This window comes from Oenanthe melanoleuca, chromosome 4 (genome assembly GCF_029582105.1).
Source record: "Oenanthe melanoleuca isolate GR-GAL-2019-014 chromosome 4, OMel1.0, whole genome shotgun sequence".
Lineage (NCBI taxonomy): Eukaryota > Metazoa > Chordata > Aves > Passeriformes > Muscicapidae > Oenanthe > Oenanthe melanoleuca.
Window position 1 is genome coordinate 60,890,718 of NC_079337.1, and position 12,500 is coordinate 60,903,217.

Sequence of the window (12,500 nt, forward strand, 5' to 3'; positions counted from 1 at the left end):
TTACTTTCTTTGTTCTTTGACTTCCTAAGATAATGTCAACTTTTCCTTTTAAAAGTTCAGTTGGAAATATTTGAAATGGCAAGAACAAATCCAGTGTCATTGGTGCCAAAATTCTGTCACTGAATATTATGAAAATTGTAGTGCAAATCATAAATAATTTCTCTATTATGAAGTTATATTAATTTTAAGGGGGAAGTTTGGCAGATGTTATTCTAAAGTAAAGGAAATAAGAAAAAAAATACAGAATGTATCAGAATATTGAGTGAAGCAGTAGCAGTGCAATCTTTTAAATTTTTTTTGCTGACACCAAGTGATAATGAGACCTTTTTTTCTGTAGATAGATGTTCTGCTTCCATGCATCCTTGGCCATCTTCTCACCAACTTAAATTTCACTGTAACTTTATTTGCAGTGGCTCATTTATCTCTCAGGTTAATTCTACCCCACCCCAGTGCTGCCTGACCCATTCCCTTCCTCTTCCTCCCTCCTGTCACCTCATGACTTCCCCATGAAGTAATTTCAGCTCTGTAGCTTTCTGCACTCCCCCAACTCTTTCCTGAGCTATAAAATGACTATTCTGCTTTTTTTTGTGTGTGTTTGCATCCAAAACAGAACTTGCTTCCCTCCCCCTACTGCACACTGCCTGACTTATCACTTGCATGAGATTTTTAGGTAACTTTTACTCTTCAAAGACTGCTGACTGCACAACAGGAAAGAAAATGAGTTTTTGTTTTGCTACCCCCTTGTTCCTTCCCCAGTAACTTCTTGTCAAATCTGTTTTCACCTCTGTTAGACATAGTGGCATAGTTCTGGTGTGAGTGGAGATCATTTTTTGAAAGAACTATCAGAAAAAAAATGGATACAAACCAAATTACAATCTCATTATCTGTTCTCAAAAGCAACATATTCTGGAACTGAGTGCCCCTGATATTTGTTGCTGGTGACTGAGAATGAATGAGCAATTGAAAAGTTGCTGTTCATTTAATTTGCAGATTTGGCGCAAGGTCCCATACAGGTGTTCTGCTTACATGTTGTTCTATACAAGCAAACTGTAAGTTACCATGAAGAGAGCAGGTTTGGGGTCCTTGTTTTGTTTTTAGTGGTTTTTTTTTTTTTTTTTTTTTTTTTTTTTTTCTCTGAAATAACTCGCTTTTGTAAGGTTTTGGTCAGATAGCTCCCCTAAACTTAAAAAAAACCCCATTGCACGTGCTGTCTTATGAGGTGGCAGTGTATTTTGAATTTTTTAGAAGTCTTTTATATTTCTTTGTCACAATCTTCTTCCTGCCTCTCAGAGTGTATTTTTATTCTGACTTGGACTCAGCAGACTTAAAATTGTGTTGGTGTGGAGATCTGTGCTCAGTCCTCTGGAAGCCTTTAGCTCAAATTCCATTGGCTGCAGCCCTAGTAAAAAACAATTTCCTCAGGGTGTGGAGCAGCAAAAACTAATCTATTACAACTTATTGCAAAACAAAAACAGCCTTTAAATGATTGCAAATTTTTTTTTTTTTAATTTTTTTTTTTAAGAAGTGTAGTTAGTGCACAAATTGTGAGACATTTAAATTGCTCACAGTCTTTACATGATATTCATTATGGTGGTTTGGTTAGAAACACTGGACTTATTGAAGATGTAAATACTTACATCTGTCCCAAATTAAATTCCATGTATAAAAATGAGTTTAATATTAAAGTTTTAAATAAGTTCATTATCTGCAATAAGATCCCAAACCAAATAAATTTTGGGGTTTTTGATTATGTAATTTTTCAGATTTAAGGGTGCGGTTATGATGTACTCTTAACTTATTGTAGATTCTTATTGAATATTATTCAGTCTTACCTGTTTAAATGTCTTTGACTGTATGTACATCATCTAAATACTGAGGAATGCAAATTGCTTAAAAAAAAATAAGATTTTTTCTTCATTGTGAATGCCATTGTGAAAAATTTTATAATCTTTCTGTTCTAAAACTTTATTCTTTTGTTTAAACTAAATTCTGTAGCATAACCGTGTAACATTCCTCTTAGGTGAATCCTTGAATGAAACTGTTTGCTTAGAAAAGAATGGGGAGGAAGAGGATTTTGAATAATAAAAATAACCTGAAATAGTAATACCAATTTCAGAATGTTTTTTGTAAACATGCTGGGTACCTGTAAATGAGCTATAAATTTTATAAACCTGGTTTCCTAAAAGTAATTCACAGCCAACCTGTTCAGAGCAGTTGCTTACACATCCGCACACCCTGTGATAAATATGTTGTGCTGCGAGTTGGCTGCTGGCTCTTGTTTGATGTGCTGGGCCATTGACCAGCACACTGTTTGTGTGTGCAGAGGTATTGAAAGAATGGATGTAATTGTTACTGTCAGGTGCTGTTTGGATTTTATCACAGCTGTTTATTTTCCTTTGCTCCCCTTAGTAATAGATACTGTTCCCTCTGTCTGTCTGTATTTGACAATAACTTCTTCTGGCAGGTTTTCTGTGCACTTACATTTTCCAGCCCTGGCTTTTTCAGTTAAGGGTGTGGCTTTTTCTGATACAGTTGTGTTAGAATAGGCTCTAACATAGAAACACTTATCATGGCAGAAAGTCCTCTGGCATTGTAGCTTATCTTACTGGGGGGCTGTAGTGGACTTCATCAGAAAGAAACTGTCTGTACTGAAGTGTTGTGAGTGTGAAGACAGTCTTAATTTTTTTTTTCTAATGTGCATTTTTACTGCTTAGGCAGACTGTTGTGATTTTCAGTTTGACCTTCCAGTTTATAGAATCAGTGGCCATTCCCTATGGTGTGTTCAGATTCCTTTTATTTATTTATTGGTATTCGTATTACTGAAGCTCTTACTGGAGAGTTCATCATGCCTTACTCCCAAAGGGTTTTTCAAGGAAACTCATACATAAATTTCACTGGCTTTGCAAAGTGTTGTCATGTGTGTCTGCTTCTAGTTTGAAAGTTGATCCTTTTAACATCAGTAGCTGACAGCCACTAAAACAATTACTATTACAGTTATGTTAAAACAATCAATTATTAGACCTTGCAGGGGAGATGCTATTAATTTTGGGTGTCTGCATAAGTGAGCTCTGAAATACATATTTAATCTTAGATATAAAATCATCACTGAATGTTAATCATTGATTTTCATGGGAAATTATTGCCATTACACAGTGATGAAGTAATAGCTTCCCAAGACCTTGAATGCCATCGTGTACTCGGATGGAGGAGTAATGCAGCTTTGGCAAGACACTGTGATCCCATTTTAATGTTGCTCTTGCAGGCTGTTAAGGATCATCTTCTTTCCAATGTGAGTAGGAAACAGTGAAGTTATTATGTGTGTCATTCATTTGGAAATAGGCTCTGGAAAGTAAGATGGAATTAGTATAAATAATTAAATGCAAAATTACATTTGCAGATGTGTATACAGTTTAATTTAAATTAGATTGTGCATACACAAACAACATGACACTTAAACATAGCCTGAACATCAAATGCCTCAGCAGGCAGGAGGAGCAGGCTGTTCTCTGCTGGTGGCTGGAGGTTGTGAGGCAGAAGAGAACTTAGAAGGAGTGCATTAGGCATCTGAAGCTGCCAAAAGAGAGGTGTCTACTGTACTGTAACTTCACTTGATTAAAATTTCCTAGGTCTAATACCTTAAAAGCTTTTCTGTGTTGATAAAAACATTATTTCTCCTTGCTGTACCCTGTATTTCTCTGTGGGTGAAGGAAAGTGAGCAATTGAAATAATAAAGATGTGCATATGAACTTTAAAGAAGAAAACAATCAACCATGATGTTTAAAGTCTAAACCTTAAAATGAAATTTAAAACAGTGCAGAGGTGTCTTTGTGTGTTTATTTGGTTACTCAGTGGGTGGAAATCATTGAGTGTTTAAGTGCTAACATAGGTTTTCATAGTAATATCCTGTTCTGCAGAATCAAAGAAAATTTAGTATTTTGCTCATTGTGTTCAGCTGTCTCAGTTCAGTGGTTTTTTTCTTTCTGATATAGGAAATGAGTTTAATTTTGAAACTTCTTTCCTAATGTAAGAATTAAAGAGGATGAAATATGCTAATTCTGGAGTCCTGAAGTAGATAATTTTCTTCATTGCAATGATTTTGTTTAACATAGTCTGCTTTTCAAAATTTATGTAAACTTGCCTTTGCTGTGTGCATCCATATCTGAAGTGGTTTTAGCTAATAAGCATGCAAATAAATTACTAAGCAAATTAGAAGCAGTTTAAGTCCCTAACAAAAATCTAAAAATGGCAAAAGAATAGAGACATATGTAAAGCCTTACTAATTTTAGATGTAGATGATGAATGGTTACTTAAATGAAGATATATACAATCTTTTCTACTTAGTTGTAATTTGATGTATCAGATGACCAGGAACAGGAGGCTTGAATCTCAAAGTGTTGCAAGGGTGGCTTTATTGAACTGCCTTTTTGTCAGTGGAAGGCTTCTAAATTATTCTGAGAAGGATTTTGGAATGAGGGTTGTAATACTGTGCCCAGAAAACTGGGATAATGTTACACAAAGAAATGGATGTGAGTGGAAGGAGGAGATGTGTATGAGCAATGCTGGCTGAGCTTTCAGCCTTTCTGGTAGATACGGCACTTGCTGACTAGGACATGTAAAACTGAAAGGAACCCTCGCCAGGGAGTGGGGGCTGTGTGTATCTGTGCTTTCCAGATTCCAAAAACCACATGCTAATGTAGTGATGTGCATGTTATTGAATGGACCTAAAATAAATGTGAAAAGAATACTTTGGATTGCAAAGTCAAGATTTCTTAGTTTGTATATAGGAATATGTTGGCAGTCCAAGCATATTTTGGTGGAGTTGATTCTTCATATTAATGAACATGTGTAATATAATAATTGCAGTGATGGTTTAATTTCTGATTTTTTCTTATGTCTGCTTTAACTTTTTAAGAGAAAACTAAAAGGCAAAAACCCCAAACCAATGAGTTTAGGCCTCATGATGTGCCTGGAACTTCTGTCATTGTCTCTGAGAAGATTTGAAGGACTTCCATGCTTCTAATAACCAATCTGGACAGACAGCTTAAGGATTTATTTTTTTTTTCCCAGTTTAAATGGGAGCTGTCATATTAGTTTTGTGATGCATGAACTTATATAGCATATTGGACTTTTCATATATGTTAGCCTACTTTTCTGATCTTGTGTATTAAAATCCTTTTTCCTACTCTAGAATATTGCTATCCAGTTGCACAAACATGGTTTCTCATTTGGGAAGACATACTAATTTTAGATGGATTTGAACTATTACTTTGAAGGTAAAAATGCATACGAATTTCATAATTGTTTCCTTGCTTTGTTTATTTTTTTCTTCTTCTCTGTCCTTCTTCATAGATTCCTTAAAACTGTGCTATGAATGGTGATTCTGGTGTGGGGGTGGTGACTTCACCCCCTCCAACAACAGCCCCTCATAAAGAGAGGTATTTTGACCGAGTTGATGAAAATAATCCCGAATATTTGAGAGAGAGAAATATGGCACCTGATCTTCGCCAGGATTTTAACATGATGGAACAGAAGAAGAGAGTCTCCATGATTCTTCAAAGCCCAGTAAGAAAAGAAATGCTTCATCTTTAAAGTGACAAATTTAATATCTTTATTTTCACTATAAGTATAGAATTGGAGAATTTTGTGGCATCTTAGATCCATTTGTTCTTTTTTCTTATTGGCCTTTCCTGATTTTTTTCCTCATTCTATCTGTTTGCATTTTTATGATCTACAAAGCAACTCTTCAGTCTGGCTTTCAGAATTCTCTGTATAGTCATGAACATTTTTTTCATATTTTCCATCTAATCCTTGTAAAACATTTTTTCACTGGTTTAATGTATTTGTTTAAATGTAGCTCTCTTAGGAGTAACTTATATAAGGCAGGTCTGTCCTGTACTCAGTTTTTCTTTTGAGATTTGGACATTTGAAATATTTTTATAATCCCTTTCTGAAAGGGTGCACAATAATGAAGTATGAATGATTGACATTTAATATTGAAGATATTCCCTTGGGGAGATAGTGCACAAACAAACTTTCCCTCATGATATTTGTTCCTTTTGTAATAACTAGTGGTGACTTTAGATACAAAAGATTTCGTGACATAACTTTATTTGGAATCGTGATGTGGTGGTACATGCACAATTTTCTTATTAAGTCAACCCATTTGATTTATGAAATTATCAATAAATTCCTTAATAGAAAAGTAATAATTAATGACTGCAACACTTTCTTTCAGTAGAAATTCCAGTGTTCTTGTCAAAAGCAGGAGCCATCAGCAAGAGTAAAAAGTCTTGTTTTCTTCCTTCCAAGTTAAAATATTTTAAAAACAAAACAAACAAAAAACAAAAAAAACAGGGAAAATATAAGCAACCCCTTGTCTAAACAGGTTTTAAAAATTCACTGTTCATTGTTTTCTGTGTTCCTGGATGCCTTCTTGGCTCTCAGTTCCCTGTGAGCCACAGTGACAAATTTTCTTTTCTGGTTATGCTACTTTTCCTTTCACATTTTGTGTTAAAGTAGATTGTACATTCTCCTCCTTCCTGAAATTCATGCTAGCAAGGCTCAAAGACTTTGGTGTTACTTGAAAAGAGAATGCTGGAATTTCCATAAAAACCCCCCAAGTGACTCAGATCATTGGAGCTCCAGAGAGCAATGTTTTGAAGTTACAGTATGCACCCAGTAGTTCTGCCTTGAGGTGTTTTTCAGAAGAGATGTAGGATGGTTCCACTGAAGTGCTAAAAAGAAGCTGTATATGAAAGGCTGAAGTTCATTTAAACATGCATTACAACTTGCAGTGTCTTGTTACTAGGCCTTCTGTGAAGAATTGGAATCCATGATCCAAGAGCAGTTTAAGAAGGGGAAGAACCCAACAGGTTTATTGGCTTTACAGCAGATTGCGGATTTCATGACAACACATGTACCAAATGTCTACCCTGCAGCACCTCAAGGCGGAATGGCTGCATTAAACATGAGTGAGTGCACCTTCTGTGATCAGAGCTGAATTCCTTTCTTTTCTTGAAAGGCTTAAAATGAAGAAAGTATGAATGAAATAAGAGTACTGTGAAGTTCAAATGTTATCCTGTTCTGCTCATGCAAACCCTGAACACATGCAATGTGTGATTAGTTTCTAAATGCCACAGTGATATGCAATGTGATTCATGTATATAGTTTATATCAAAAGCTATTTCAAGGATGCTATCTAAATTGAAAAATAAGCCTGATAAGTCAGTGCTATTAAAAAAATTTGAATATTTAAAAACTGCTAATTGCGACATGGTTTGTCTTCAGGAAAATCAAATATTCATTAGTAGTCTGGTAACAGTGGAGATCCTTAGAAACTACTTATTTTTGCCATTGAAATACTGTTTGCAGCTTTCTCCTGTGAAGTGAAGCTTTAGACAAGAAACATCAGCAAGCAAAACAAAGCAGGAAAAAACCCAGAATGTGCGAATGCATGTACACACAGATTTTTTGTTAAGATAAATCCTTGCCTGTGATCCAAAATAAACCTTTAGTTTGGATTGTAGCATGGCCCAATTCTGTTTTTTCACAGTTGCTTTTAACCAGATTTCTAATTGCACTGTAACTAGAATTACAGTATTTGCATTATTTACCATAATGTTCCTCTTTCTATCTTGTACTTAATTTTTCTTAGTAAATGAACCTGTGTGCATCTTTGTAGATGCGTAATTCTCCTTGTCGGGAATATATGTATCAAAAAAGTGCAACATTTGTGCAAAAATTACATTTTTCCTTTAACAATGAAGATAGATATTGGAACAATCATTAATTTGAGAGAGGAAAATATATTTTGCTAAGGAATGCACTGTCATGTTGGCAGTAATTTATAGTAGGGAAGGAAATGAATGCTGAGTCTACGAAAGCTGAATAACCTTGCTCAAGATTGTAATTATATTTGTGTAATATAAATGATTTCTTTAAAGGAATTAAAATTTGCCTTCCATTTCTTAGGTTAATGTGTTCATATAAACCAGTAAAAACAACCGATATAATAGTGGTGCATATTGCTAGGTTTGAACTGATACTGAACTCAACCCACCTTGTGCGTTTTTTACCTTGTTTCTTCTCTTCAGGTCTTGGTATGGTAACTCCAGTGAATGATCTGAGAGGGTCAGATTCCATTGCTTATGAAAAAGGGGAGAAGTTGTTACGATGCAAATTGGCAGCTTTCTACAGATTAGCAGATCTTTTTGGCTGGTCTCAGCTTATTTACAATCATATAACAGTGAGTATTGAATCAACAGATAACTGAACCAATTGTTTTAACATACAAGAGAATTGCTTCTCTCCCCTGTCATTTTCTCTTTGTGTGTGAGAAGAGCTAAGTGGTATTGAAAGCAGTATAATAGTGAAGAGATTTGTCATTGCTTTTCAGCTTGGATGTCAGCTACCCCAGGCTGAACAGAGTCTTGAGAGAGTGTACAATTCTTAGGATGAAATAAAGATTGCTGAAAGACTCAGTCTTTTAGTGTCTCAAATGCATTGAATAATTATATTTATTATTCTGCAAGGTCATTACATAGTTTTCTTGGTTTTTTTTTGCTGAGTACTAAAATATCTTCTTAGCCATTCAGTTGAATTTTATAATTCAGGTACCAGCCTTTCTGAAAAAGCCATACTATCTCTGTACATGAGCGAGCTTCTCTGCTTAATGCAGTGTGCCAACAATTTTCCTTGTGACTGAGCAATCACTGGCATCCATAAAAATAATGACGAGGAGGTCAAATCAAGGAGGTTTTATATGCCAGAAGAATGATCAACATGACTCTCATGAGTAAAGTCACAGCTGTGGTGTGCAGCCCTGTCAATTGTTGTCCTAACAGAGCTGAATTGTTTTTTATTCTACATAGTAGAGGTTGTCCTGTATGTATTTTCAGTTCTTCTAGTTGCAGTTAGAATGAAATATGGAAAATTAATTTTTCTGCTTTTTGAGAATTCAAGGCATGTTACTTTTGAACAGATGAAGATGATAAATGATATGTGTAGGCATAGGATCAAGACAGTATTGGTTAGATCGTTTGGTTCCTTTTGTAAGGGAACATATCCAACGTAATGGTTCTTGTAAACAGCTCTGTGCCACCCCCAGATTTTTCATACGTGACAGGAGAATTGATTTTGTAAATGGGACATTAATGCAATGAAAAGATTACTAGGCAAGCTGGTTTGGAGATGGCTTTCTAGTGTAAAGTTCAGCCCTGGGAATGTTTATACATTTAGATAGAAGGTAAATGTAATGAAGAGCAGCATGTCAGGGGAAGGCGTTTGGGGTAGAATGCCTTTGCATTCTTTGGGTAGGAGTAAAAGAAGATACCAGTAGAGGAAGTACCTGTTGAGGTGGAAGACAATCAAACCACTTGGAAAATGAGATTCTGAAAGTGTTTTAGTCACTTCTGAATGCCACAGGTACTGGAAAGCTCTTGATTTGTCAGTAGCAGACCCAAGTCATAGTTCTCCTCTCTTTTACAATCTCCTCTGGTGAACAACATTCTGAAAGATGACTGAAAGATATAATTTATCTTCAGAAGTTGATATAGAGCAAGGTTGTGTTATGTTTATTAAGTAGTACTAAGCCACCCCTTTGAAATGTGGTGAAGGCTACCACTTCATGCAGTGCTGGTGTTTGACTCCAGGTTTTCACTTTTTTTGTGAGTGGGTTCTGTACTTACTGGATGATTCCATTAAAGTTAAAAGCTTGTGCCAGTGCACTTGTGAAGTAAGAGAAGAGGTACAGCAGCCTTCTGTGAGGGTCGTAAGCCTGTGTGTTAGAAGAGAATGGCACATGCTCTCATACCCTCACAATTTCCATCTGGGCATATCAGGAAGCTGGGTGAAGTATTGTTACTTTTTTTGGATCCCTGTCAATCACGGACAGTTACTGTTTGTGGAATTGCTCAGACTGGTGCAGTCCTGATGCAGAAGCAGAATTACAGAGCATCAAGAGCTTTCATGACAAGTATAATAATGTTGAGTTCACTTGGGTACCTCCAGGGTTTTCATGTCAAATGTAAATTGTAGAGTAAACGTGGGTGCCTCCAGGGTCAGGCAGAATTTGAGATTGCAGGTTTACAGACGGTAGACATCATTCATCAGGTCTTGGTTTGCTTTGAGGGCATGAGCTGTTAATTGCATCTAATCCTAAAGCAAAGTGGCTTGTGAGTCTTGATGTATGTTTGTCTTCGATTTGAGCTTTCTTATTAACTTTTGGGATATTTTGAATAATACTTGTTCTTTGTCTTGCATAAATAAGATTTTTCTTGATCATTTGCACTTCTGTAGTAGAGAACTACTTCAGTGATTCATAAAAGTACAGATTAACTTCAACTGACTGCTTCGGTTAAAGGCTCTTATGCTGTAGCATGTTCCCAGCTGGTTGTAAAAGAAACTAGGTCTGTGCTAGAAGCTTTTGCATGACTGCACAACTATTTATTAGAATTTTTTCCCCTGCAGTAGAACTGTAGCTAAGTATCTGTGTATTTGATGTTGCAAGTAGTAGAAGACATGAGGCAGAAACAGCATAAAGTAGCTGCATCTCAGGGAAATTCAAAACTCATAGAAAACTTTGAATTAAGAAAACCCAAACAACAACCAAACAAAAAGTCCAAATCCACATCACAAACTACCCACATGCTGGGTAGACTCTCACCAAAGTAGGGAGTTGTCTCATGTGTCCAGTAAAACTTAGGAAGCCTATTAACTCCCCATCAAAAGGCACTTTAATTACCTAGATGTCCTGTACTTTTCATTGTACAGACTTTCAAAAGATGCATCCCAAGATGTGAATGCTTTGAAGCCAAAATTATTTTTCTATTATAAACCTCTGAGATGAGATGAGAGAGAAAAAACACAAGCAAAGGTTAGGATACTTGGTAGAAATTTTGCAAGATGCTGTACTGCTCAGAAATGTCTCACAGGAACCAACATCAGTGATGAAACCCTTCTCAACATCAAGATGTTTTAGGTCTGTGGGCCAATTCTTGTGTTTTCTCACAGCCTTTTACTTTATACTGTATGTCTTACTAGGGTAGAAATAAAGTTGGAGTGTAAACTCATTCAACTGAAAGAATTAACATTTTTCCCCCCCATTTCTCTCAGCATTTTCATTTTATCCATAGTGACTGAGTTGTCATTATAACAGAATATAAGGGTTTACTAAATTCCAGCAATCTGAAGCACTCTTTACTGCCGTTTGTTTTTTTTCAACATGAGTTAATTAACAGTGCTGTGCATTGATTATCTATTGTAGCATACATGAAAGTCATATTGTGTATTATAGGCACATTTGCCCATGATCAGGATATAAAAGTAACTTTAATGGATTGGGTCTTCTTGTATGCTGTAATAAAATCTTCTTAGTAACTCTTACTCTTGCTTTGTCCTTAGGCCAGAGTAAATTCCGAGCAAGAGCACTTCCTTATTGTACCTTTTGGACTCCTCTATAGTGAAGTCACTGCATCTAGTCTGGTAAGCAATTGTTAATTTTCATAGCTGTAAAATATTCATACATATATATATATATATATATATATATATATATATATATATATATAAATAAAACTTTAAATTCTTTCCTAGATACTATTTTACTCTTGTTTAATATGTTTAGAACAGTGTTATTGAACATGGCTAGTTTTGGTACTGAGAGATTTCTTTGCCCATGTTCACCACCAGATGTCCTCCAGTTGATCTGCCTGTAAGGAGGTGTCAGGTCATTTGTACAGCAAATCACCTCATGCCCTTGAAAGCTGCTGACTGTTAGTCCAGATTGTCGAGGGAAAATTTAGGCATTTCAGATGCAAATTATGGCAACTAGTTTTAGAGTCTCAGTGGCAGATGAATTAAATCAGATTTTTTGAGTCTTATGAAAATAATTCTTTTCATTCCCAGGTTAAAATCAATATTCAGGGAGATGTGGTTGACCGTGGAAGCACTAACTTGGGAGTAAACCAAGCTGGTTTTACGTTGCACTCAGCAATTTATGCAGCTCGACCTGATGTCAAATGCATTGTCCATATCCACACACCAGCAGGAGCAGCAGTAAGCTCACTTCCAGCTTTGTCCTGTGTCCCATTCCCCCACCCCTCCCAAAGGGAAAATAGGTGGAAAATAGATTTGCTTCTTATTTGGAGGGCAGAGAGCCTTTTAGTCTGTCTTCAAGTATGATTCTGTTTGAATCAGAGTCCATCCTTACTGAGTTGTTACATGTATCATCAGACAGTAAATTGAGTTCTATGATTGGAAAATATCTATGTCATATATGTGTGTCCTTTACCATCAAATTCCTATAATTGTGAATTACAGAGTAGCCTTTCAAAAAATATTCTTTAAATTTACCTCCTGTGCTGCAAAATTATTTGTATCACAAAGTTCTTCTTATGGCATGAGGGCAGGAGGGGGAAATAACTGAATGAAGTGGAAGGAATGAAGGATATAGATGATTTTGGGTTTGATAGTTTCTTCAGGTTTTCTTCCTGAGTCCTTTT

The 12,500-nt window shown here is 35.8% G+C and overlaps 1 protein-coding gene across 13 annotated transcripts in view; it reads left to right on the forward strand.

Annotated features, from left to right (window-relative positions):
- The first annotated feature begins 3,152 nt into the window (after positions 1–3,152).
- The window catches only part of ADD1 (adducin 1), a 33,585-nt gene continuing 24,237 nt past the window's right edge, over positions 3,153–12,500 (forward strand). For 11 of the 13 annotated variants that reach the window (XM_056489081.1, XM_056489082.1, XM_056489073.1 and 8 more), the window contains exons 1-5: positions 5,350–5,562; positions 6,809–6,971; positions 8,094–8,245; positions 11,401–11,481; positions 11,905–12,054. In XM_056489081.1, coding sequence (XP_056345056.1) covers positions 5,368–5,562; positions 6,809–6,971; positions 8,094–8,245; positions 11,401–11,481; positions 11,905–12,054 — 741 coding nt within the window. In that variant the 5' untranslated portion in view covers positions 5,350–5,367. Of the gene's footprint in view, positions 3,290–5,349; positions 5,563–6,808; positions 6,972–8,093; positions 8,246–11,400; positions 11,482–11,904; positions 12,055–12,500 lie in introns of those variants that run through there. The other 2 variants (XM_056489079.1, XM_056489077.1) reach the window with 1 other exon arrangement.